At 50.6% G+C, this 24,914-nt stretch overlaps 1 protein-coding gene and 1 long non-coding RNA gene across 2 annotated transcripts; one reads left to right on the top strand and one right to left on the bottom strand.

Moving 5' to 3' along the window:
• Positions 1–5,631: 5,631 nt before the first annotated feature.
• Positions 5,632–16,353, top strand: LOC148659622 (E3 ubiquitin-protein ligase TRIM39-like). Its single transcript, XM_088633840.1, has 6 exons — positions 5,632–6,262; positions 8,797–8,892; positions 9,038–9,271; positions 9,396–9,555; positions 9,877–9,936; positions 15,481–16,353. Exons 1-6 carry the CDS (start codon positions 5,690–5,692, stop codon positions 16,059–16,061), a joined length of 1,704 nt encoding a protein of 567 aa, XP_088489966.1. The 5' UTR covers positions 5,632–5,689; the 3' UTR covers positions 16,062–16,353.
• A 1,048-nt stretch (positions 16,354–17,401) lies between these two features.
• Positions 17,402–19,080, bottom strand: LOC148659621 (uncharacterized). The gene is made up of 2 exons (XR_015939307.1): positions 18,950–19,080; positions 17,402–18,628 (listed from the first exon to the last, which is right to left on the bottom strand). It is a non-coding gene; the product is annotated as an uncharacterized LOC148659621 (long non-coding RNA).
• Between the last annotated feature and the right edge of the window lie 5,834 nt (positions 19,081–24,914).

Raw genomic sequence — 24,914 nt, 5'->3', positions numbered from 1 at the left:
AGTGACTGTTCGCTCATCTGCCTGCCCTGCTCAGCAGCAGTGTCAACGGACAATTCAAGCGCGTTACTGGACTTTGACATTAGTGCCACAATCGCAGAGCCTCTAGCTCATTTCACACTTCCTGTTTACTCCCTTGTCTCTGTCAACAAGGTAAAATCGCTTCTGAAGAAGAACATGGTCAGTCACAGCGAAGTGTTGTGTAGAGAGAGAAACACAACTCCGAATGTGGAGATCTGTGTGAAACCCAGCGCCTTTCCCACCGCGGGGGAGAGGTTACCCACAGATCTGTGCGAGAGGCTGCTCTCCGATCCGCCTGATGGCGTCTTCCCCGCGCGCACGGATCAAGGACTCGAGTGCCCCCCCCCGTCGCAAGCGCCCCGCCATGCCCACGAGCTCCAGTCACCCCCCCCCCCCTCTCTCCCTGAGCTCTGAAACCAGTTACTCGTCTCTTCGATCGGCTGGATTACCTTTCGGCTGCCGACTCCTCGCCCTCGTTTCAGAGCCCGGCTGCTCCGATCGCTCTTGTCCCCACACTGTTTTGGGACCCAGTCGATCTCCCGCCCAGACTCCACCGGGGTGAGCCCCGCACCGGGTCCCGCCTCCTGACCCCACCTCCCCCGATCGAGAGACGAGTTTTCTTCGACACGGGCGGGAGCGTCATCCGGGGTGCGCGTCCCCGTTTCCTGCGCGTCCGTGTGTGAGATTGTGGGGGTCTCCACAGGGGGCCTGTCGCACAGGTGCGTGTCAGGGGTGTCGATGAGGGCGTTACACCGCCGGCACAGCTTCTCTTCACGACGCGTGATGATTTGCGAGGTTATAAACCCCCCATTTCTCACAGCGACCGACACCCGCCGCCGCCTTCTGAACGAGACCCGAGACCTCGCGCACAGGGCGGTTCTGAACGTCTGCCTCCGTGTCGCAACACGCGGGACCGAAACACGTTTGACGGGCTTTAACGCCGGCGCGCGCGGCGCTGTCTTGGTGATCCGCGGCGTGGCTGTGACTGCGAAGATCCGCGGATCGATGACAACAGCTTGACTGTTTAAAAAGATGAGCCATGACCTTCCCGCTGTAGAACAAACAGCGGTTTAGATTCTGACGGCGGGGGACCCGGCGTGAAATATTTCCACTCGCCCCGCTTCACGGCACAGAATTTGAACGAGCGCCTCTGAGGGCTTTTTGTTAAAGAAAAAAGCTGAAGCGTCTGACAAGCCCGTCTCCCGATCCTCTGAGCGACCCGACTCGCTGCGTGTCGGCTCAGCCCCCTGTCGTCACAGCCAGTGTCCACCAGGCCGCACACACGACCTGGCGAAACACAGAGGACCGTCGACAAGGTGCGCTTTCCCCCGCTCAGTGACCCTCCTGTACAACAGGGATCGAGACCTCCTGCCGTCGCCGTTCCGAACCGCCCGTCAGAGATCCGGCCAACGAACCCACTCGCGGGAGCCGGAGGAGTGACCCTGCAGGAGATCTGCACCGCCAAACAAGCCCACGTCCACAGGGGAAGCCAGTGACCCCCCAGACCAGGGAGAGAGGAACCGAAGCCAAGCCCTGATCCTGAAGCCGTGGTCGAAGGAGAGAACCAAGAGTCCGTAACCACAAAGCAGCAGAGAGGAATAAGGCATTTTTTTTATTCATATACAAAAATAACAAGTCACAACAAAAAAGTTAATCACGTTGCAGAACGCAGTCCATCCTTATCCTCAACCAAAAAGGGTTTTCCCCCGCTCCTCGGCAGCATGGTAGCCCTGCTGGCTGTACTCGTATGTACTCATGGAGCTGGTGGCTGAGAGGAGAATGCTGACCAAGCTCACAGCCATCATGAACGACGCCTCTCCTCCGCTTCATGGGACTGTTACTGGGCAGCGGAGCACCTTTAGCACCAGACTGCTCCAGCTGCGGTGTTCAAGGGAACGTTTCCGCAGGTCTCTCCTCCCGGCGGCTGTCAGGGTGTATAACGCTGCCCTGGGCGAGGACTGTCAGCCCTTCATCTGCTCGTCTATGGACAGCATAGTGCTCCATTGGACTTTTTGGACACTCAGTCTGTATAAAGCTATGCACATTTTGCACATATGTTATTGTTTTTACAGTGACTATGATCAGCACATTTTGCACACACCTATGTATTTATTCATTTTTATTTATTTTGTTGTCTTGTTTTATAACTATTCCGATGTCTGTTTTTGCTTGTCTTGGGCTGGCCTGCTGTAACACATCAATGTCCCTACGGGATCAATAAAGTCTCCTCTATCTATCTATCTCGGCCGCCTGCGCGATTCACCCCTCCCACGGCCGCTGGGACGAGGAACTAGGCGTAGCGCGACAGAGCGGCTCACACCGAGGACCGGCACTGAGCGGGGAGGGAGGGGGAACCGTGCTGGAGGACCAGGCGGGCCGGGGGTGTGGTGGGGGAGACGCGCTCTGAGACGCGGTCTCACTGGACTCGGGCTTCTGCCTCTTCCGCTGCCGTGCCTGCCCGTCGGGGGGTGTCGTCTGTGAGGACCCCTGTGCGGCTCTGTAAGGGGGCCGAGGTGTGGTTGGAAGTATCGGCGGCGTTTAAATTCCCCGGGTCGCCGTCTGGGCGAGAACAGCGGGTTATTAAACCGGCCGGAAGACAAACGCAGCTGAACGAAATCGCTCGGCGACAGCTCGGCGGATGATCTCCGGGCGGCCCAATGCGCAGCGTCCATCGCCTGTACCTGCGAGTCAATCTGTCCTCAGATCCAGACTGAAGACCCATGACTGCAGCCTAGTCTACTCACAGCTGACATCATAGCCTGTACCTGCGGGTCAATCTGTCCTCAGATCCAGACTGAAAACCCATGACTGCAGCCTAGTCTACTCACAGCTGACATCATAGCCTGTACCTGCGGGTCAATCTGTCCTCAGATCCAGACTGAAGACCCATGACTGCAGCCTAGTCTACTCACAGCTGACATCATAGCCTGCTGCAGCCATGGCTGCTGGTGCTGCTGTACAGGCCATTGTGTGTCTCTGTGTTGGCCCACCAGGCAGATACATCTGTTCTGACCAGACTATCCTGTTCTCCTCCCCACGTCTGGATGGCACCCAGGCTGGGCACCATCTGAGCTGGATGCTGCATCACTGCCATGGATCCAAGAGGGACCTCGTGGATATAGCTATCGTTTAGGAGGATTTAGTGGTCAACAGAGATCTGCATGGAGTACTGACACACAGAAGACATGATGGCTGGATTAATACCCTCATTCATTTCTTTCTTTTTTAATTCTATAGTGTTAGCATGCCCAAAGGGGTTGGGCAGCCAGTTGACCTTGGACCCCCAGAGGATTTTTTCTCTCCTTACTGAGGGGTTTGTGGGTCCTCTCTTCCGTTGTCTCCTGGTCTTTTCTGTTCTGTATTCACAACTTGAGGGTCACTTGCTATGTTAAGCACCTGGGGGCAACCTTGTTGTGAAAGGCACTATATAAAAATACCTTGAAATGAATGGAATATTCTGTCAAGATGAACAACACGAGTGCTTGTGCCTAGTGCTCTGCTGCTCTAAAATGATAGATTATACGGTCGCATCGCCACCGCCGCCGCCTCCAACCTGATTCTCTCAAAGTTATCGCTCTCAGGCTCTACTGCAGCACCCCTGAGCATTACATGATTAAGCGGTGCGGACGTCATCTCTATTTAATTTCGTTTCAACTCGTTTGAATCATTCTGAATTGATTTCGTCATGTGTACCTGTTCTTTCTATCTCGAAATGTTAGACGTACTCTGGTTTGGATTGTATTTCTTCTGTTATCGTTTATGCAGAAAGTTAAGAAAAAGAACGTTAGTGGTGGTGGTGGTGGCGAGGGCGCAGACCCCCCTGAACCCCGAAAACGCTACATCATTATATGGCTCTGCGGCTCAGGACCTGCGCCTCCTTCTCTTTCCGGACCCTGGGCAGACGGCACAATCTGGGGAGGAGTGAGGAAAACAGGGAGAAAGAGGCAGGCAGGGGGCTGGAGGGAAACAGGGGCGTGTCGACGGTGCGCTGGTGTTCGGGGGAGGTGTGTCCGAGGCAAACTGTCCAAGGGAGTCCGAGGTGAATCCATGAGTGTAGCAATAGTCCAAGACCGGGTGATCCCTCCTGACAGACGAACAGAGTTACAAGCCGGAGCGGGATCTGGCGGAGGGTCGGGGGAATAAAAGGGGGTCACGGGGCCAGACGCTCCCTCATCCCGGACCCAGAAGATCAGGACACCGTGATGAAGCCTGTGCCGCTGAGTCGCTCCTGGACTTCCGGGTGTCCATCTTCCACAGCTGAGCCCAGACTGGCAGGAACTTATACAGCAGGGGGGGCAGGAACCGGAGGCAGGTGCAGGAGATCAACACTAAACTAGGAAGGGCTGGAGGCTCCTTAAGAGGAGGGGCTTACGAGCGTGACAGGTGTTTGTATTAAGGATTCCATTTGCTTGTGGTTCTCTTCCTAAAAGAGGGACCTTGCTTGTGTTTTAGGATGCCTTTGTTGTAAAAGACTTGAGGACAAAATCCTGGCTTTTCTTAGGAGTACAGCCTTGAGATTCCAGTTGGTTGTGACCAGACGACCTCTGAAAAACGTCACACTGAACACCAGTGAATCTCAGCTGCAGGAGATACAGGAGGGACGTACTGTATCCAGACTGATTAACTTGTGTTGACAAGAAAGTGGGTTTCCATCACAGCACAGGAGTACTGCTTTACACAAACAGTGGTGGGAGTGTGAAACAGGTTCCACAACCCCTTAGAGTAACATGAGATGAGATGGTCAGACTAATGAGTTTCTAGTAATTATCAGACACGTGGGGTGTTGTCAGTCCCTGTGGACGGAAGGAGAGCTGCTGCACACAGAGATCAGGGGCTCGCTGTTGCGCTGGGTGGATGGAGATCACAATCACACCCACATGACACTGCCCTGTCCATCTGCTCCTCTAGCGTCTCTCGGGGGAGAGATGGGCTCGTGACTCTCTGCAGCGCTCCGCAGGTCTGTGCGGCTCACAGGGGGGTCACTGCGCAGGTGAAGCACGGAGCCCTGGACGTACCCTTTTGGCCCATACGCTGCAGGGCAGAGCCAGACAGCAGGCTGGGCTCACTGGCCTGGAGATAGAGACACAGCAGGCTGGACTGCTCGCAGTAAGAGCTCACACCCGGACAGTGAAATCCTCTGCACCATGTGGAGCTGTGACACCCCTCAGTCCAAACACAGCTGGAGGAGATCCTGGAGCCAAATAACTCCCAACGATTAAACAGCTGGATGGGCCAGCTGGCCTCCTCTTGTCTGTCACCATCATGCTCTGATCTTCTCATGCTGTGTGAGTGAGTTAGTATTTTATTGTTTTGATTATTGGGAACACAAACAACTGGATTGACTTCACCTGAGCAGCTACTGACATCGACGTTTATAAAAAAAGCTTCTTTCTGTCAGTCCAAAATGACACAGTAAGTCACATCTCTTACAACACCACACCTTCCCCAAACAACAACCACCAAAGCCGTTTCATAACTGCAGTTCTAAACCACACCCCCTAACAACCCTAATCGCACTCCTAACAACCACACCCCCTAATAATCACACCCCTGCAGCTCTGTGCAGATCCAGGAAGTGAAACTCAGAGATCAGTTTCGTTTTACTAAAAACAGCCTCACTGCAGCTCCGTCTCTACTGCTCCTCTCTGTGCAGTTTCTACTTGTCAGAAAAATGGCAGAAGGCACTTTTCCATTTTCTCAGGACCAGTTCAGCTGCTCAGTGTGTCTGGATTTGCTGAAGGATCCAGTGGCTCTGCTCTGTGGACACAGTTACTGTAAGGGCTGTATTAAGAACTGCTGGGATCAGGAAGATCAGACTGGGATCTACAGCTGCCCCCAGTGCAGACAGACCTTCACCCCAAGACCTGATCTTCACAGAAACACCATCCTGGCTGAAGTGGTGGAGAAACTGAAGGAGACTCCTGCTCACAGTCCTGCTGGCCCTGGAGATGTGCTGTGTGATTTCTGCACTGGGAGACAGAGGGGAGCTGTGAAATCCTGTCTGGTGTGTCTGGCCTCTTACTGTCAGACTCACCTCCAGCCTCACTATGAATCTCCTGCTTTCAAGAGACACAAGCTGGTTGAGGCCACAGGACAACTGCAGGAGAAGATCTGCTCCACTCATGATAAACTGCTGGAGGTCTATTGCCGTACTGATGAGATGTGTGTTTGTTATCTTTGTGTAATGGATGAACACAGAGGCCATGATACTGTCTCAGTTGCAGCAGGAAGGACAGAGAAACAGGTGAGGACTTTGAGACTGCAATTAAGCTCAAGTAAAAGATGAAAAAAGGACATATAGTATATTTGGTGCTCTAAGTGATCTCTGGACTGTATTTACTGTATCTGTAATGCTGGATCTCCACTGATGAGTCCTGCTCATGTACTCAGCTGTGATCCACACTGTTGTGTCTCTGAAGTGTCTCCTGTTCTTCTGTCTGTTGTTCATTATCTCCTCCTCCTCTCCTTCACTGTTTCCCTCTTTACTGTCCTCATGAAGCACCAGTGAACCTGTACAACTGCACACAGCACACTCAACACCTCTAGAACACACTGCACCCTCATTAATGCACAGCACACTGAACACCTCCAGAACAGACTGCACCCTCATTAATGCACAGCACACTCAACACCTCTAGAACAGATTGCACCCTCATTAATGCACAGCACACTCAACACCTCTAGAACAGACTGCACCCTCATTAATGCACAGCACACTCAACACCTCTAGAACAGACTGCACCCTCATTAATGCACAGCATACTCAACACCTCTAGAACAGACTGCACCCTCATTAATAAAGTCCTGCTTTAATTTCACCATAACTGTATGATCAATAATAATAAACTATATTTTTATTTGACACCTTTAAAAGTGGCAAAGCAATTTACAGCACAAAAAATGCGCAGTGAGAGGAGAAAGTAGAAGGGGGTTTGGAAAAACAGCAGAAAAGCAAAGGGGCAGAAACAGACTCAGTTAAATTAAAGCTCTTAATGAATAGAAGATTGTGAGTCTGGATTAGAAAGAGCTCAGGGAAGGTGACTCTATGATATCCATAGGGATAGAATTCCAGAGCTCAGGGCTGCAGCAGGAGAAGCCCTGTCACCCAGAGTGCTGTCTTGGGGGACTGACAGGAGACCAGAATTAGAAGAGTGAAGGTTGTGAGGTGGGGAGTAGGATGATAGTAACTCTGACAGGTACTGAGGTGTCGAGCCATGCAGAGACTTTTAGGGGATCATGAGGACTTTGAAGTCGACATGAAACCTGATAGGAAGCCAGTTCAGGGACTCCAGGACAGGAGTAACGTACTCACTTGCACTAGACCTAATCAGGATTCTGGCTGTCATATTCTGGACATACTGAAGTTTGTTCAGTGTGGGTTTAGATACCCCAGCGTGTTGAGTGTTACACTAGTCAATATGAGTAAAGATGAAAGAGTTGACCAGCTTTCAGCAACAGTTAGCTATAACATAGGACACAACCTGGTGGTATTTCTGTGGTGGAAGAATGATGTTTTGACAATTTGTTGAATATGTCATCCTGGATCAGATATCGCCCCCAAGTTATTCAATTTTGACTGTGACTCCAGTACAGTGTCATCCACAGATAAGGATACTGCATTGGTGTGCCAAGAAGCATGACTTCTGTCTTGTAGAAGTTTAAATGAAGGAAATTGTGAGTCATCCATGTGTTTATGTCAGAGAAGCAATTAGAGCAGAGACATGTCAGTGTCAGTTTAGTATGGACAGACTGTACTGTAGATTTGAGTATCATCAGAACTCATACATGCTGAAGGGTAGGGGGCCAGTGTCAACCCCTGAGGAAGACCAGACTTAATGAGTCCGATTTCAGAGCTACAATCGCCGAGAGAGACAAAGTGAAAGTGATCAGTGAGGTAAGACTGGAACCATTAAAGAGCAGTGTCAGAAACTCCAAACACCATCTCAAGATAATAGGCAGGTGGTGGATCTCAGACACATAAACCAGTGAACTGTGGTATAATACCTTCACCTGCTTTATTAAATACAAGACTCACGCTGGGCTCTGCTGGAGTCCATCTGACACAGAACATGTTTCCTTTTGTCCTCTGAAATGATCTGAATTTTCCCAGAAGCAGACAGGATGTGAGATGTGGTCGGACACAGGGTCTGCCTGGTCCAGAACCTCATCCAGCGGTCAAGCACGTCAGCCACAGGGTCTCCTCTGACCACTCAGAGAAACTAGTGGCAACAAGGCTCATCAGCACTGCTGTAGTCCTCTGTTTTGAGATGCCGAGAGCAGTCAGGACACTAGTGTATATTGAGATGAATGAAATCTGAAATCTCTAGATTATGAAGGAACAAGTAATAGGTTTATTCTTCTTCAGGTGTGAGAAGGCTCCACGGCCGAAACGTTGTGTTTTCTTTCTTCTTTATTTCAGTATGGAATAAACCTATTGCTTGTTCCTTTGCAGACTATGCATGCTGACGCAGCTCCCCACCTGAACTATCTCTAGATGATGTTTTATATATCATTTGAAACACAATTATCTTCTTTTTACATTTCACCTCACATACAGATGTGCAGACCCAGGTGTCAGGTGTTTGCTGCGCTGCACACGCTGCCGGTGTAGATTAGACATGAAACAGGAGCATGTCAGACAGGACCAGGAAACACATCTCGTGTGGATAAGACATCAGGGATACAGAGTGTGGATTTCCCAGGGTGACTCTAAGGGGTGTCTCTGTGATGTGATTCTCTTACAGCAGAAATGTCCTGAGCGTCTCTGTTTCTCCACAGAAGCAGCTGGGGGCGACACAGACACAAACCCAGCAGAGACTCCAGGAGAGAGAGAAGAAGCTGCAGGAGCTGAGACAGGCTGTGGAGTCACTCAGAGTGGGTATTCATCAGAGGAGTGGACACACAGACACACATTTCCGCAGCTGGACACTGGACAGTACCCTTTGGAAACAGAGCATACAGCATAATGTAGTTTGAGTGTTTTCCTGTGTAATAATCCTCTGTGTGTCTCCTCCCTCAGAGCTCTGCACGCACAGCAGTACAGGACACTGACAGGATCTTTACTGAGCTGATCCGCTCCATTGAGAGAACACGCTCTGAGGTCACAGAGCTGATCAGAGCTCAAGAGAGGGCTGCAGTGAGTCAGGCTGAAGGACTTCTAGAGCAACTGGAGAAGGAAATCGCTGAGCTGAAAAGGAGAGACTCTGAGCTGAACCAGCTCTCACACACAGAGGATCACATCCATTTCCTCCAGGTAACATCACTGCTCTGTGACTCTGCAGTACAGAAGGGTGTCTCTCACACAGAGCTGCTCCTGGCTTCTCCCCAGGAATGTGTGCTGTGTTTGATTGGAAACTCCTCTTTCTTCCCTGCTGCAGAATTTCCAGTCTGTATGTGTCCCCCCTGGAGCTGGAGACTCACCCAGTGTCCCTGTCCGTCCACACTTCTCTCCTGAGGCAGTGAGGAGAGCTGTCTCTGGCCTGAAAGAGCGACTGGAGGATCTCTGCAAGAAGGAATCAAGAAAGATTTCCACAACAGGTTAGTAGGGAAACACACTGATGTCTTTCTGGACAGCTTATATATTTCCTGTTTCTCTCTTATATTGTCAATGAATTTTCTGTGCAGTGACTGTATTTATCAGAGCAGCTTATCAGTCAATGATTCAAATTCTAGGTGAAATATCTTAAAATCTCCAGTCTCACAAATCTTTATGACAGTAAGTGTGTTGTTATATTGTGCTGTATATAGTTTAACAGGAATGTTTTAATAGGGGCTACAGTCCCAGTCCAGTAGAACATGTTATTCCTGATACTCTGTTACTGAAGCCCTGATGAGACATTTCTCTGTGTGTCTCCCCAGTGATTGAAGTCTACAGTCTGCTGACTCCAGAGCCCTGGTCCATAGCACAGCTTTTCCACTGTGAGTCTGTTTTCACAACAGTTCCCCTCTGAAATATACCTGGAGCTCAAACACACAGCAGGAACAGTGATACAGAAACGGATACACACTCTGACACACACACTGATTCACACTCTGATACATGCTGATACACGTCTGAATTCAGAAAGTCAAGCTTGCAGACAGTCACTCTGTGTGGATCAGAGACACACTGTGTCAAACACACAGATGGACACAGAAGTTCTAGTGGGTGTAGTTTATTTAAGAAAATGCACTTTATTACAACAATGTGCAGTGCACAGTGCTTACAGAGAATACAATTCTGACAACAACTCTTCTTCAGAATTTAAATCGTCTCAAAAAGAGTGATTGTCCATTATCAATCATTCTATTTTGCAAGTGGTCAGTGAGGCTGGTTCACACAATAAGAGCCCCTCCAAGCCTCCTGGGTGTTACCACTGGCTGCAGTCCTGGCTCTGAACCTGCGATTGTCCATTTCTCAAAAGGAGCACTAAAGAACAGGTTTTTCTGGGTTTTCTTCAGCCCTCAGTACTGTCCAGGGCTCTGGTGAAACAGTTCAGCAGTTCAGGAGTCATATAGAAACCAATGCTCTCAGGCAGCGGACGTGGGGCGACCTGGTGCTAGGCGGGTCTCAGGACATCCGAACGTCAATGGTGAGCCAAGGGGAATGAGAGACCCGGAAATATATATCCCCAGAGAGAGAGACACCGGAAGGACAGCAAAGCACAGGAAACTAGGGACAGGCCAGAGTAGGAGCTCCCTCTGGCTGCAGAGGCCATGACAGTACCCCCTCCCCTTCATGGGCGGCTCCTGACGCCCATACAAATAAGCGAGCTGCACAGCACTGGGGGGAGGAAAAACCTCATTTAACTGAAAGGAAACCTCCGGGAGTCCACGGCTGAGAGCTACCCCCTCCTCCAGGGTAGAAACCTTTATTGGGTAGTGGAAGGGTGGGCCGGGGTTGTGCTCCGGAGACATAAAACAAAAAAAGACAAGTAAACAAGCACAAACAACGACAGAAATAAACCTGGGAGACCAGGGTAACAAACCACAATAAACAGATAGGAACCAAGAGTTCTACAACACAGGGGACAGGGGGACCAGAGAGAAGGGGAAACCAGGAAGTGAAAAAAGCAAAACACCAGGCAGAAACAAAGAAAAGGACAAAAACCCAGGAAAATTACCACAGACTGGGCAATAGGCACATTCAACATTCTATCACTGATATCGGAGTGGACAACCCGAGGAAAGCCAGGCACAAAGCTCACTCACAGGCACAGGAGTCGGAAAAAGAATCTCGCGATTAGAATAGGAGAGCTGAGAGAAAAAAAAAGCCCAGAGGAAAAAAAACTACGTAAAAACAAAAAAGCGCCGCTCGCAGGGTCAGTAGGAGGCTCAGCATTCTGTCACGGATGTCGGAGGGGACAAATCGTGGAGAGGCAGGAGAGTCCATATGAGAGTCAGCGTGCGATTCTTCCTCAGGCCAAGTTACACTTTGACCTTGACGGTCCTCTCTGTCCAGTTTATGTTCTTGTTGTCCTGGCTCTGGAATGAAACCACCAGTATCATTAGGGGCTCCATGCAAAGCTTGAGACCTTCTGGCGGCATGTTCCTGTCCCTCCAGGGTCCAAAGAGCTTGCCCTTGCTCTTTCTGTTTATTAGCCTCAAGTCTGAGGCTCTGCAGTAATGCTCCCTAACCTGCAGCCCACTCTGCAACCCCCTGTCTGAAATCAGGAACAGCGTCATGTGTACTGGGAGATCTTGAGGACTTCCCCTGTGCCTCTGCCTACAGCTCTGTAATGAGAACATAGAGAAGAGGTGAAAGAGGACACTCTTGTCCTACTCCAGATTCCTGGGGGATGAAATCTCAAAGATGTCTGTTCATGTTGACCCTACTGCTTACTTCAGAGTATAGTTGTTAGAGTGGGCTGCTAGAGCAATAGGATCCTATGCAGGACTCTGGAGTGGAGAAAGCACTGAGCAGAATCGCAAGGCAAAAACGAAAACCAGGAGGCAGGTGAGTAAGTCGGTACACAGGGTGGCGAACAGGAGGCAACAATCCAAATCACTAGGCAAAAATCCAATCCGGGAAGCAGGCGAGACGATCGAAACACGGAGGCGTAAACGGGGAAGCAGCAATCCAAATCACAAGACGAAAGAGTAAACGAAAGACAGACTAGGAATTCGAAAACCTGAGACAAACCAGAAGTAAACCGCGCACTAGGGAGCTCTAGGAGAATCCGCAATAGTGAGCGGGGAAGTGAGGAAAAAGGAGAACTAAAATAGAGATGGGAGAGAAAGGTGATTGGCGTTACTTGCGGCGTGAGCTTGTTTTACAGGGTGTGTGCGTGGGAATGCGAGAAGGAAGAGCGGCGCGAGTGGAATGCGTAACAATAGTATCTCTGTCCAGCAGCTGAAACTTTCTCAGAATCTGAAGTGCTCCAGCCCTCTGAACAGATAGCTGTTCTTTACTGTGTCGAAGGCTTTCTCCTGGTCCAGGCTCACCACCATCATGGGCACGTTCTGGTCCTCGGCCCAGGTGATGGCATCTCTGGTGAGCTGGAGGTCCCAGCTGACTTATCACCCTCCCACCCCACATGTCTGGTCACTGTTGGTGATGTGGGGAAGGGCGGTCCTCAGTCTAATGGCCAGTAGCTTGGACACGATCTTGATGTCCATGCAGAGCATCTTTTGAACCCCTCCTGAAGTGCTGAGAGATGACACCTTCCCTCATCCTGTGTCCAAGCTTTTTGCTGATGGAAGAGCTCTTGTTCCACCTCCACCAGGTCTGCCACTGGGGTGTCCCAGAAGCAGGTGTGGAATTCCTTGGGAAGTCCGTCTTGCCACAGCCCTTTGCCATTCTCCATCTGTCAGAATGTGTCCGAGTCTGAGACCCTGGATTTGTGAATAACTGGAATATTCAGGAGCAGAGCCAGTCTCACAATAATGATGGTATGATGACAGTGCTCTTCACCTGCAGTTTCACAGACACACAACCTCTTGTGAGAGGCAGCAGTGTGACTCTGGTACAGGGGCTCCTCCAGATGTTTGGAAAGCTGTGTCAATTCTACTTGTCACACAAATGGTAAAAATGACACACGTTTAAGATCAAGATCTCTTTATTTGCCATATACAATCTCTTGCATTAGGAATTCATCTTTTCACATACAGGACCCCAGCTTGCTCTCCATGAGACACAGACACACAGACAGAGAGAAGCTTGGGGTCACAGTACAGCCTGTTTTCCTCAGAGCAGCTCAGACATGTCAGAGTCAGGTGCTCATGGTTAGTTTAAGAGGGGTATTTACTGGGGCTGTAGGGCTCCTCTTACTGGCCAGGGGTAATAACTTTGGGGTCTTTCTCTTCAGCCCAGCTGGTGTTCTCACATGGTCCTGGTCATTAAGAGACCCAGTGGTGTGTTTCACTAAGAATGACACTGGAGTGTCAATATTATTTCACTAGTCCCACCAGAGTGAGTGTGTATTGGGGTGTTTGCCTGCGATATTGGGGACCGTGTTTCAAACAGGAGTGATCTAGAGGGTGTCTGTGTTTCCAGACTGATAGACTCTCCTGTGGAGTAAGTCAGTGTTTGACACTGTGTCCTGTTCTACACAGAATAAGTGTGAAATATCAGTGGAAGATGTTGTCATGATGGCTTCAGAGTTGCAGTGTCCAGAAGAGGGCGACCTCTCTCATCACTGAAATAAAGGCGCTCTGAGCCCAGAAATGAATTCAGGTATTAATCATAATTGGTTACACTTATATAGCGCTTTACAGGTAATGGGGACTCCCCTCCACCACCACCAGTGTGTAGCCCCACCTGGATGATGCGACTGCAGCCATAGTGTGCCAGAACACTCCCCACACACCAGCTCTCAGTGGGGAGGAGAGCAGAGTGATGAAGCCAGTTCAGAGAGGGGGGTTATTAGGAGGCCATGATGGGTAAAAGTCAGGGGGAAATTTGGCCAGGACACCAGGATTAAACCCCTACTCTTTTCAAGAAACACCCTGGGATTTTTAATGACCACACAGGACCTTGGTTTTAAGTCTCATCCACAGGACAGCGCCTGTTTACAGTATCATGTCCCCATCGCTATACTGGGGAATTAGGACCCACATAGACTGCAGGGTGAGCACCCCCTGTTGGCCCCACTCACACCTCTTCCAGCAGCAGCCTTAGTTTTTTCCAGGAGGTCTCCCATCCAGGTGCTGACCAGGCTCACACCTGTTGAGCTGCAGTGAGCTGCCAGTTGTGAGTTGCAGAGTGATATGGCTGCTGGTGTTTTTATAAATTCATGTAGGTGACTGTGTCAGCTTTTCTAGGCTCCAGGAGTCCAAAAATAAGAGCTGATAAGAATATCTTTGATCTTCACTAGATTGACAGGCAGACAGGCAAAGGGGAGTATTTACTCAGTATTAAGTATTGTAACGCTACAGGGACTCAGGCGGGCGCCCTTGCCGCATCAGGTCGGCCCCACACTGTCCGGGGCTCGAACCCGGGACTTCTGCGTCTCTCTGCAGCGACCTAGCCCCGTGAGCTAAAGAGAGATCTCTCTACAGCCCAGTAGCTGTAGTCCTGCTATCACAGGGAAGGGCGGTGACGTCACCTGCTCTGGTACGCCGGCTCTTACACAGTACCTGTCGGCCGTAAGCGTTACAGTATTAATAGTTTACCCTGAAGTATTAAGTATGAGGAGAGTATTAAGTCAGTATTCATTAGTCATGCGAATAAAGCTTCTTGAATCGATTAAAACCCCCATTCGCTCTGGGCATGTATTAGCCCCGCCCCCGTCTGTCAGTGGTCAGAGCTTACTGATTGACAGCTGGTGTGCCCTATCAGAGAGGCGGACAGTGAGCGCGAGCAGTCTGAAGTCAGTATGAGCGCCTCTGTTTCTCTCGTCTTTCTCTCCGGGTTTCTGGATGTGTTATTTCTGCTTTAAATTGAACACTTTGGATATTTCTTCGCATTTCCAAAGTAAGTGTTAAGGCTTTCTTATATTTCAGCAAGGTTTTGCTTTTTCCATTATATATTTTTCTGTAAAAACGAGCATTATTCAGTCTTTGAATTCAGCACTTTTTTATTCTGCGTCGTCAGGAAAATGGTCTCAGAGAAGATGAACGAGCTGCTGAACTGGGATTTGAAATAAACCGGTTTAACAGACAGGCTGTCCAGTTTCTTACAGTATACAGGTTGTTGTGGTGGGTTGTGACGTGTTTGAAAGAGAGTGGTCGGGCTGTAGTTTCTCCTGCAGTCCGGTCGGTCCTGTGTTTATTAATAATGTCGTTTAAAAAATAAAGTTTCATCGCTGTGAAAACAAGTGTTTAATGTTTGTATTTAGAGGATATTGGGATCACTCCCATGTGTAAAACTAGTGAAACAGTGAAGAAGATGTCGTTTCTCTGGAAGGGAAGAGCAGATATTAGTAATTGACCTGTGTTTCTCTCTCGGTGTGTTTGGGGACAAAGACATTTCACAGTCTGATGGAGTTGAGTTGGACTGTGATCGGCAGGAGCCTGTTGTGATGTTTGTGTTTTATTCCCCAGCTGCTGTGACTCTGGACCCTGATACAGCTCACTGTGAGCTCAGCCTGTCTGAGGATGGGAAGAGAGTGAGATGGGGACAGAGGAAGAGTCTCTCTGACAATCCTCACAGATTTGATCTCTGTCCCTGTGTCGTGAGCAGGGAGGCCTTCTCCTCAGGGAGACACTACTGGGAGGTGGAGGTGAATGACAACTGGAGAATAGGAGTGACCAGAGAGTCTGCAGAGAGGAAAGGGGGGATCAGCTTCTCTCCCCAGCAGGGTTACTGGTGTCTGGAGTCTATATCTTACCCGTTTGCTGTTCTCTCTAATATTTTCTCTTATGGTTTCTCTGCTCTCACTGCCCCTGAGACCCCTCTCCCCCTCAGTCTGCAGCCCAGGAAGCTGGGGGTGTGTGTGGATATTGAGGAGAGGAAGGTCTCCTTTTACACAGTGGAGTCCAGAGCTCATGTCTACACTTTCACTGACATGGTCTTCCCTCAGGGGGAGAAGATCTATCCTGTCTTCTGGACCTGGGATTCAGATAAAGACCTTGAGCTGCTGCCTGCTGTCAGTGTGGAGATTAAACCCGTCACTGACTCATGAACACAGGCTGACTCTCTCCCAGCTCTCTGTCCACTGCTCACACTGGGAGACGGGTTTACTGACGGCCAGTGAGGTGAGGTCAGAAATACAGTAGTAATTGTAGAAATGATGATGTTGTGTCGTGTTTAATTTTTTTATTTACTATAACACATTTAAACGGGGAAAATACCATAACGAGAGAGGGCGAGATAACACGCTACCAGCCTGCTGTACTCCTAACTTGTAAATATCTCTGGAAACCCTGCTGTGTTTTTTTTCTAATTTTTAAGAAAATAAACTTTTAAAAATGAAATCCCGTGTGAGTCTCTCCTGTGAAGCTGCCAGAACGGGGAGGGACCCGCTGACGTCACCACAGCCAGGAGGAATAGGGACTGTGACGCAGACAGGAAGTGGCTCAGGGTGGTTGTGGGAGTTGTAGTTTATCACCAGCGCTGTGTCTGTGAGCAGCTCCAGCCAGTCTAATACCCGGCTCCCTTTAATACAGGGATACATGACTATATTCGGTATTTTATGTTCGTTTGGGGTTTATTTTTACTGTGGTGGTTTGTGAGAGACGTTTTATTTGATCTCTGATCGTGATCCAGGGAAAAGTGGATGCTTCTTTCTAGTCTTTTCTTTATTTTATTTCCCAATGAAGTTTGGTAATGGGCCAGTGAAAGCTCCGCTTTCCTTCATATGAAGCCCAAAAGTTTGTTGGTAGCGGCGAGTTTTTTTCTTCACGGACAGAAACTTGGGCTCCGTGTCAGTCTTGTGTTCTGTCCTGCCGTTTGGATATTTCATGTGGACGATTCTCTGTCCACAGAGGGACTGTGTCGTGAGAGGTAGTTTTAACACACTCCCTTGTGCGCTGGTTAGTGTGGTAATTGTGAGACGCTCCCTAGAGCAAGCGGGTTAGAAGATGGCGACAGACCTGCTGTTCAAGTGAAAAGTGAAGTTAAACTCATTCCTGGTGTTGTGTTCAGCTGTGTTTAATATATATAAACTAACCCGAAACACGAGAGACTGCACTGCTTCGGCAGTTTGTGTATTCAACATCATCATCTGTGGGATTATTTGTGAAACTTTGGGATGTACAGTATATAAATATATTTCATTTCGCTTATTTTTGTTCCTCTGTATTGGAACAAAACGCGCTACAATTCGTTACTTGTTCAACTTTTGTTTTAATCCCAGCCGTGTCCAGACTCTCAGAACAACCTGTGAAACGTCCAGTTCAGGACTCTCAGTACCGCCCTCTCCGACCGCATCTGAAATATTTCACTTTGTTCGCTTCGTGACGCAGTGCTGTACCGCTGGAAAACACTGTTGACAAAATGAGTATCGAACTTCGAGCTGTTAAATATTTTCTTAGAAATACATTTTATTATGCACATAAATTAAACTTCTTGACTAAAATGTCTGTATGACTCAAATAGCTGTTTTACTCAACTAAAAGTAAGACTTATTATAACTAAAATGTATGGAATATTGAAACAGGAAGGAGACTCGGAGACGCTTCAGAGAACATGTCAGGGCTGTGAAGATGAAAGATTTCTCCAAGCCCCTAGTTTCTCATTTCACCTCAGACGGCCATGATCACACCGATCTCTCTCTCTGCATTCTCAAAGAAGATTTTCTCAACTCCCACAGCAGTAAGACAACAGAAACAAAAATGATCCTGAAATTTGATTCACCCCTTCTCAACTGGCTGCTGGACTTTCTTATCGAGAGACCACAGGTGGTGCGGATAGGCAATAAAACATCAACACCACTCACCCTGAGCACTGGAACCCCACAAGGCTGCTGTCTGAGTCCAAGGTTGTACTCCCTGTTCACTCACGACTGCACAGCAAGACACAGCAACAACCGCATCATTAAGTTTGCTGATGACACCACTATAATAGGACTGATCAGTGATGATGACGAGTCCACTTACAGTTATGAAGTCGTACAGCTGCTTAGGTGGTGTCATAGCAATAACCTGGACTTGAACGTAAAGAAAACGAAAGAGCTAATAGTGGACTTTCGGAGACACAGGCCACACACTCACAGCCCACTCAGTATTGATGGAACGGAAGTGGAAACAGTCGCCAGCTTTAGGTTTTTGGGAATTCACATCTCTAAAGATCTAACCTGGACTGTGCACACTGACTCTATCATGAAGAAGGCTCAGCAGCGCCTTTATTTCTTGAGGTGCCTCAAGCGCTGGGGGATGCCAATACATGTGTTGGTGAACTTCTACCGCTGCACCATCGAGAGCGTCCTCACCAACGGGATCACCGTGTGGTATGGCAATACCTCTTCGCGAGAAAGAAAGGCACTGCAGAGAATGGTCAATATGGCCCAGAAGATCATCGGTTGCGGTCTCACCGAGATTAAACAGCTCTATGAGGACCGCTGCCGTGGTAGGATTCTGGCCATCACAGAGGACAGTCACCACCCCGGGCATGAGCTCTTCACCCCACTGCCCTCAGGCAAGAGATACAAGAGCATACGGACACTGACCACCAGATTCTTCAATAGCTTCTATCCACAAGCAGTGAGACTGGCGAACACAATTAGCCATCCCCCTCGGACCACACCTACACCTGTCACGCCCTCTGCAGCCAGAGGGCGCTCCTTCTCTGTCCTGTCCCTAGTTTCCGGTCTGCTGTCCTTCCTGTCCCTCTCTTTCCCTTGGGCTATATATTTCCGGGTCTTGCACTCTGTCCTCGCTCAGCATTGACGTTCGGATGTCCTGAGACCCGCCTAGCACATCCGCTCCCAGAGGGCATAGGTTTCTATACGGCATTCCTGAACTCTTTGCACTATGAGCCCGGGCCTTTTTCCCGTCTCGCCGCTACGCATATGGGTCTTTTTCCGCTCTCCTGCTCCCCACGGTTAGTCCCTTTGGACGTCCGTGACAACACCATCACCATCTACCTCTTTATGATTTCTTATCTATCGCACATCTCCAGGCACTGTTTACACGTCTGTATTGTTTACATTCAAACTGTCTACATGTTTACTTGCACATTGTCTACTGTCTGTATCTATATTGTCCTGATGCACTGTCTGCACTTTGTTTTGTTTTTTACACTTGTTTTACAATCGAGAGACTTCCTGTCAGTAAGAATTCCATTGGACCAGTACCGGTTACATATGGCAGTAAAGTTCAAGTTCAAGTTCAAGGTTCTGCTGCAGCACCCCTGACCATCACATCACCTCCTTCCTGCCCCCACATTCTCTGATTCTGTCCCTCAGCAAAAAATGCTTTCGCAAGTTCAAGTCTTGTACTGACGTGCGGACGCTTGGCGTTAGTCAGGGGTCGGTCCTTCACCACTTCTTTTCACTCACTCACAGCCACAAAACACCACTGCCAGGTCCCGGAGTCCTGACTTTAGAGCTGTCTCCTCTGTAGAAGTTATGTCCAAACGGGTGGGTTTGGGTGGAAGGGGATGTACCTCTGCAAAAACAGCTTTTAGGCGCTCCGAATCTCTTCATTGCTCGCCGTAGCTACTGAGCTATGTAGCTCTCAAGATGTGCCGTATTACCTCAATCGACAAGTCTCCAATTGCATTATTAGTTCTTTCCAAAGGTTTGGCACGTTTTGATCTGGACAGCAGTCAGGTCACTCTGCAGCTCACAACTGGCAGCCCACTGGAGCCCAGCAGGGGGCGCTCTCTCCCAGCTCCCAGCCCACTGGAGCCCAGCAGGGTGCGCTCTCACCCAGCTCCCAGCCCACTGGAGCCCAGCAGGGGGAGCCTGGCCAGTACCTGGAGGGGAGACTCCTGGGAGAGGTGTGAGTGGTGCCAGCAGGGGGCGCTCTCACCCAGCTCCCAGCCCACTGGAGCCCAGCAGGGGGAGCCTGGCCAGTACCCGGAGGGGAGACTCCTGGGAGAGGTGTGAGTGGGGCCAGCAGGGGGCCCTCTCTCCCTGCGCTCTGTGTGGGTCCTAATGCCCCAGTATAGTGATGGGGACACTATAGTGTAAAACAGGCACTGTCCTTCGGATGAGACGTAAAAACGAGGTCCTGACTCTCTGTGGTCATTAAAAATCCCAGGGTGTTTCTCGAAAAGAGTAGGGGTGTCTTGGCCAAATTTCCCATTGGCCCTTACCAATCATGGCCTCCTAATAACCCCCCTCTCTGAACTGGCTTCCCTCTGCTCTCCTCCCCACTGAGAGCTGGTGTGTGGTGAGTGTACTGGTGCATCATCCAGGTGGGGCTGCACACTGGTGGTGGTGGAGGGGATCCCCATGACCTGTAAAGAGCTTTGAGTGGAGTGTCCAGAAAAGCGCTATATAACTGTCAGCAATTATTATTATTATTATTATTATTATTATTATTTTATCTTTGTTCTTCCAAATATAATATGCATGTGGTGCAAAGCTGTGCCAACATCATAAGATCTGATTGGGATGTGTTCTCTGAGCACATTGACGTTGTGGAGTTTGTCTTCTACACCACTTTGGAGGGCTTTGTAAAAGAGTCCTTCACTCCAAATCGAGTCAAATGCTTTTTCGAAATCGACAAAGCAGCCAAAAATGTTTCCTTTGTGTTTCTGGTGGACGTGTTTGTCTATCAGTGTGTGTAGGGTGTAAATGTGATCAGATGTGCGGTGATCTGGCAAGAAGCCAATCTGACTCTTGCTCAGGACACTGTGTTCAGTAAGGAAGGCCAGTATTCGTGTGTTCAGGATACTGCAGAATACCTTCCCCAGGTTACTGTTCACACAGATGCCCTGTAGTTGTTGGGATGGAGTCTGTCTCCACTCTTACAGATGGGTGTGATCAGTCCTTGGTTCCAGGCCTCGGGGAAACAGCCGGCTGTCATGATGAGGTTGAGGAGTTTGAGCAGGGCTGGTTTCGATGTTTTTTTTTAAATGATTCAGTGTTTAAAGAATTTACAGATACAACTACAACTAGAGGAGCAGAGACCAGTACAAGAGGAAAAAGACACAATCAGAAAAAAAACAATTAACCGCCAGAGATGATGAAGGAAATTATATAAGAAGATTATTTTTGACATAGAACAAACGTTCACTTGCTTTTGCACTTTTCAGATTCCTAGAGAAGGAAAATAAATGTTTCAAACTTATTGAAACAGGAGCCGGGGGGTCCATCCGAGACAGACGGGTTCCGATCCGGAACGGGATCCGGGGCAGGGACAGGGACTCGAACCAGGCGCTGCGAGCCCCGGGTCAGGGGTCAGGGTGAAGTCGGGGTGAAGCCGTGCCGTCGGGGCTCTCCTGGAGCTGCTGGCAGGCGGGTCTTCCCAGTGCTGAGCCCGGAACAGCGGGAGGGGCAGGACTGGGGGCAGGGGCCCGTCACCAGGAGACATCGGAGAGGACCGGAGCGCCCCCTAGAGGAGGGGTGGGGATGGTGACACGTCCCAGACTCCTCGACTTCCTCTCGGCTTGTTTCGTCACGCGTGTCCCTCGCTGCTGTTTGAGTGTGTGCGCCGTGTCCTGTTTCACTGTGGCGGAGCTGAGCTGCACGTCTGCGGGTCGTCTGTGCTCTCGGCGCGCTGCTGCCCAGACAGGAGGCTGCCATCAGGTGTGCCACCGCAGTGAGACACGCCTCTCTCCCCTGTTAATCATTACCACCCGCCACCCACACCAGAAACACGCGCAGGATCATAACCAGAGAAATAAAGGTTCTCTCTCACTCCATCTGTATTAACCCCTCTCTCTCTCTCAGTGCAGTGTTAATGTACTGGAGTGTCCAGTCAGTGTGTCTGTATTAACCCCTCTCTCTCTCAGTGCAGTGTTAATGTACTGGAGTGTCCAGTCAGTGTGTCTGTATTAACCCCTCTCTCTCTCAGTGCAGTGTTAATGTACTGGAGTGTCCAGTCAGTGTGTCTGTATTAACCCCTCTCTCTCAGTGCAGTTTTCATGTACTGGAGTGTCCAGTCAGTGTGTCTGTATGAACCCCTCTCTCTCTCTCTGTTTCTCGTGAGACTGAGTGAGTGAGTGGGCGGAGCTTCGGTGGGTTTGATCATGTGGCGGTGTTTTCTTCACTGGGTTTGTGTTTTTCTGTCTCTTTTTGGGGAAAAGCGGGGTTTATTTTCTCATCATGGCCGGTTCTGGAGGCTCTGATCCTCCAGACCTCTCCTTTGAGAAACTAACTCGACGCCATGGTGTGAAAATCTCCCCTGCCGAGTTCTGTCCGCTTGAGAGGTGCGTTCTTGCGGTCGGGGAGGTCGTGGGCTGCAGGAACATCAGGTCCGCTTCCCGCATGAGTGGAGGGATAGTCATTTTCCTGCAATCTACCGATTTGGCAAACACCCTGGTGGAGAAGGGAGTCGTCCTGGACGGCACCTTCACCCCAGTACTGCCTCTCGCGGCCCCGGCTCGAAAGATCACCCTCTCCAACGTGCCTCCGTTCATGAGGAACGAGCTGCTGGAGAGGGAGCTGTCCCGGTACGGACAGGTGGTCTCTCCGATCAGGAGGGTCCCTCTGGGCTGCAGGGCACCGCAGCTGAAGCACGTCGTCTCTTTCCGGAGACAGGTCTACGTCATCCTAAAAAAACCCACGGAAGAGCTCAATGTGGCCCTTAAATTTCGTATTGACAGCTGCGACTATGTTGTATTCGTGACTTCGGAATCGATGAAGTGCTTCAGGTGCGGGAGCGAGGGGCATGTGGTGAAGAACTGCCCGGAGGTGGAGGAAGAGACAGGCAGGGAGCCTCAGCCCCAGGGCGCACAGGAGGCTAGCCGACAGCGTCAGGCAGCGGGGAGCGGAGCAGCGCAGGGAGGCAGCGGGGAGTCAGAGCCCACGGCCGGGGTGCAGGAGAGGAGATCGCTGGAGGGAGCAGGTGAGCCCGAGCCGGTGGCGTCCCAAGCAGGAGAGCAGATAGTAAAGAGTGGACCACCGCAGCCCTCAGAAGAGCAGGGAGCCCCCCACACCGGAGAGCAAGAGATGAGCGCTGGCGGAGAGATGAGCGCTGCTCAGGAGAGTCAGGGAGAGAGAGAGCAGGTAGTGACACCGACAGGGGAAAACGCGTCTCAAGCGCCAGCGAAAATTTTAGACACGGTGTGGGGAGGAAATGAATTATCATCTGAAAAAATAGATGATGGTTTTAAGACGCCGCGGAGAAAGCGCACGAAAAAATCTGTGCAGAGTGCGGTGCAGAAGAAGCGCAGCACAGAGAGCTCGGTGGAGGGCGGCTCTGTCGCCGGCCCGGGGGCCGCGAGTGACTCCGACACCGGGAGAGTGAGGACGCGCTGGAGTGTCCTCGCCGCCACCGCCGCCGCCGCCCGGAGCTCCTCGGAGTCCGGGAGCGACGACGAGGGCGGCTTCACCGACTCCTCCCTCGTCTCGGGCTCCTCGGCCCGGCGGAGCAGCAGAGGAGGCTACAGTTTCCAGAGCATTAGGGAGTTCTTAGAGAAGACTAAAGGTAAGAGGGGAACTGTGGTCGAGGACTTTTTTCCCGACACCGAGCTCTTTGTCCTCTCCGCGACGCGCCATCTGAAGAGGGGCTCGGGTGCGAATGACTTCAGCGATCAGGAGAGATGGCGCCTGAAGAGCCTTTTAGGTAAGATCAAGGCAGGACCGCGGAACGCACCTCAGCACGAATGAGTCCTGTCCCTCACGTCACATCACTATCCGTCTGCGTGCTTCATGTCTGTTCGTGTTTTATGTCTTTTCTTTTCCGCAAACATGGGCGACATTAGGATAGGGAGTTTGAACACCAATGGGTGCAGGAGGGCTTTGAAGCGAGCTGCGGTGTTGGAGATTATCAAAGAAAAGAGCGTGCAGGTGACTTTCCTGCAGGAGACCCACACCGACAGCTCCAACATCATCGCCTGGCAGCGGAGTGGCAGGGGGACATCGTGTACAGTCACGGGTCCCCTGTGAGCGCGGGGGTCGCGGTGCTGTTCTCTGTGGGGTTCAAGCCCCTCTCTATCGCCGTCCAGGAGGTGGTGAAGGGTCGCCTGCTACTCGTGCGAGTAGTTGTCGGGAAGAAAACCGTTTTTATTAACGTTTACGCACCCACCGACGGCGGGGAGAGGGTCACCCTCTTCAGGGAGCTTGAGACTGCACTGGCGACCTGCCAGCCTGAAGAGCTGGTCTTCCTGGGGAGGGATTTCAACTGCACAGAGAGCAGCACACTGGACAGGAATCACGCAGAGCCACATGGCCCGTCGGCCAGGGAGCTGCGCAGGATCCTCATCAAGTCTGACCTCACTGACATCTGGAGGAGATGTCATGGGGACACGAGGCAGTACACCTGGGCCCAGGTCAGGGGGAATACCCTCTCTCTGGCCAGGCTAGACCGACTTTACTGCCGTAAACAACATTACAGCATCGTCAAGCAGTGCTCCATCTGTCTAGTGGGCCTGTCGGACCACTGTCTCACTGTCTGCACAGTCGCTGTGCCATCAGTGAGGTCCCGCAGTGCCTACTGGCACTTTAATACCCAGGTGCTTGACGATGCTCACTTCTGCGACTGCCTCGTGTTCTTCTGGCAGCAGTGGAGGAGTCAGAAAGCCCACTTTGTCTCCCTGAGGCAGTGGTGGGATATTGGTAAGGTGCAGATTCGCCAGTTCTGCCAGCAGTACACTGGAAGTGTCACGAGAGGTATCCGTGAGTCCATGAAAGCTCTGGAGAGAGACATTCTGGAGCTCCACCAGGCTCTGGAGTGTCGTACAGACAGGAGGCTAATTGATGACCTCCACACCCAAAAAGAATCACTCATTGGCCTTCTGGACACAAAAGTACAAGGAGCTCTAATAAATTCTAGGGTTCAGAGTGCATCACAGGTAGACGCCCCGACTCGCTATTTCTTCGGCCTAGAGAAGAAACCGGGCCAGAGCCGGCAAATCCACTGCCTGTGCTCGGAGACAGGGCAGGAGCTGCACGAGGCTGGGCAGATCCAGGAGAGGACCGTGC

Source organism: Lepisosteus platostomus, chromosome 6 (genome assembly GCF_059453375.1).
Source record: "Lepisosteus platostomus isolate fLepPlt1 chromosome 6, fLepPlt1.hap1, whole genome shotgun sequence".
NCBI lineage: Eukaryota > Metazoa > Chordata > Actinopteri > Semionotiformes > Lepisosteidae > Lepisosteus > Lepisosteus platostomus.
This window is presented reverse-complemented; position numbering and strand designations above follow the sequence as displayed.